The sequence below is a fragment of the Malus sylvestris genome, chromosome 10, assembly GCF_916048215.2.
Source record: "Malus sylvestris chromosome 10, drMalSylv7.2, whole genome shotgun sequence".
Lineage (NCBI taxonomy): Eukaryota > Viridiplantae > Streptophyta > Magnoliopsida > Rosales > Rosaceae > Malus > Malus sylvestris.
In genome coordinates this window covers 9,111,374-9,113,926 of record NC_062269.1, presented here as the reverse complement: position 1 = coordinate 9,113,926, position 2,553 = coordinate 9,111,374, and the positions used below count along the sequence as shown (strand labels likewise).

Genomic DNA, 2,553 nt, shown 5'->3' with positions numbered 1-2,553 from the left:
ACTTTTAGCCCAAGTTGTTAGACTTTAAGACTTTTAATCACTCAGAAGTGGGTTCAAGCACTTCTCAAGTGGCGATATTTCTAAATATTGAAGGAAAAAAGGAAACATAAATATCTTGATTGTGTTTAAAGAAAATGTTTACTTTTCAAACTTCCAAAACAATTGATTCCAACTTGCTAACCTTAGAGATAAAACATAAGAGCATATCCAAGAGACTCTATAAACAACATTTGTAAACCATTTTAGCAAAAAACCAACAAAATGTTGCTCCAAGAGACTCTTTAAATGAATCTTCAAATTAACAAAGTGAATTGACTCTATAAACTTGTAAAAGAAGGGAGATTATAACATTTGCCAAACATTTAACAAAAAAGAAAATAACCATTATTACTACTCTTCAAATCTAAATGTGCACTTCTCATAACAATATTTATTTTTTCTTTTTAAATATAGAAAGCTTAGAATGCCAGTAATAAATCTTAAAAAAAATGTATTCAAAATAGTTGACGAATTGGCTCACCTATATGCACTAAATATGGAGCAAAAAAGGTAATCTTATGAGCAAGATAAGGCTAAACATGAAGTAAAGGCGAGAAAAAAAGAGTTAAATAGGCAAAAAAGGCAAGAGAAGGATCAAGATATTATATTCCGACGCCTCGAAGATATTATACTAATTCAAAACATTTTTGTAGAAGTGAAAAAAAATTGCATTTTTTCACGAAAGAGGAAGTATCATACACTCCAAAAGAATTGATGCTCTTGAATTGCAAAACAGTTGTACGCATAACGCATGCATGCTAGAGAAAGACAAATTGAAGACAACTTTTTAAGCAATAAAAACAGCTACACTCACATTAATAGCTAATAAGAAAATTCCACTGCAATAAAATCATAGCCCCCATTTACAGACCCAGAAAACCCAACACCACAGCTCTTTTGTTTTACATTAACACACAAATAATTCCTTAAACACCATCTAATTAAAACAGTCAAATAAAACTACACACATCTCTCTCTCTCTCTCTCTCTAGTTTTTATCAATCCATCCAGAATCCAAAGAAGCTCACACGCATCCTATCGATAAGTCGACAGAAACACGATACAGATATAAATAGATAAACCCGAACACGGTCAGTAGAACATCTCTGCAGAGGCCATGATAGGCTGATTAAGATATGACAGATTCAAAGGGTTGAAGAAGCTGTCATGAGGCTCAGCGAAGCAGCTTGAATCTGCTGCAGCTGCATGGAGCCCCCCATTGTTTGCATTCAAGAAACTGGCAATCTCATTGAGGGACTGCAATCTGTTGCTGAGCTCATCAGCTTGGGCTCTGAGAACAGAGTTCTCTGCCTCAACGTTCATGTAATGCTGGCTTGTGATGTTGAGGCTGGAGATGATCTGTTCGTTGTCCTTCTGTAGCTGGCTGATCTGGCCCGTCAGATCATCCAAGTGCTTCTGCTTCCTCATCCTAGACCGCCTGGCCGATTCGCGGTTGGAAATCATTCTCTTCCTCTTTCTCTGGTCCATCAGAGCCGTCAAGTCTTCCTCAGAGCATGAATTTTGATGAATCATGGAGGAGGAGCCTGAAGATGTCCCACTGGAGGAAGCCATTGATGAAAACCACAGAAAGTTTTGCAGATTTTCCCAGAAATTAATTCAGAGAGAGATTATTGCAGGACCCAAGAACAAAATAAACTCAAAACTTACAGAAAATAGTAGAAATACTAATTATTATTATTGTAGGGTTTGATGGTAGGTGAAATCATGAAACGTAATAAAGCCAGTAAAGAAAGACGACCGAGAAGGATTGAACTAAATGGGTCCTGCGCCTGTAAGTGGAATTTATCATGCACTCGGAGAGAAGGGTTTCACTCAGAACTGGAGTCATCAATCTCAAACATCAAGAACAAAATGTTTAGCATTTAAGATAAAGTTTCTTGAAAAAAAAACAGAAGCAAAAAGTAAATAACAAGATTTAGGGTATTTTTGAAACAATCTCAGAAACTCCAGCGAAGCATAAAGCTTGAAACTTTCTGAGAATTTGGATATTTGGAGAGACAAAATCCCAAATTTAAAAGCAGAACGGGAGAAAAACTAGGACAGATGAAAACCGAGATGGATCAAATGGGCTGCAAACTCAAGAAACCCAGAAGAAGAAAGGGAAGATGAAGAAAAACTGAAAAAGGTGGAAGAGAGGAGGGATTGGAGGGTTTGGGGGATGGAATTTATAGAGAAAAAGGAGCCAAATAGTTGATGATAATATATTAAAAGGAAATATATTAATAGGAGTTTGGAATCTGATATTATATTAAAAGGGATGGGACATGTGAGGTGGTGAGGAGAGAGAAGACCTCACAACCGTCCAGATCCAGCTGGGAACCAACAATCTCATGTTGTTTGTAATTGTCATAGATTTTTATAGTAAACATTTTTTAACTGAAAGGAACTGCATGTCAAATAAACGTAGGGATACCGATTTTTTTTAGGGTGAAACTGTCGGATTAGATTAATTGGTCAGAACAGTGTCTGTTTATAGCTTGGAAATTTAATTTT

General features: G+C 36.2%; 1 protein-coding gene across 1 annotated transcript; it reads right to left on the bottom strand.

The window, feature by feature from the left end:
* Positions 1-823: 823 nt before the first annotated feature.
* LOC126586869 (bZIP transcription factor 11-like) lies at positions 824-2,261 on the bottom strand. The gene has a single exon (XM_050251837.1). The coding sequence runs from the start codon at positions 1,609-1,611 to the stop codon at positions 1,132-1,134; it is 480 nt and encodes a 159-aa protein (XP_050107794.1). The 5' UTR covers positions 1,612-2,261; the 3' UTR covers positions 824-1,131.
* Positions 2,262-2,553: the final 292 nt, after the last annotated feature.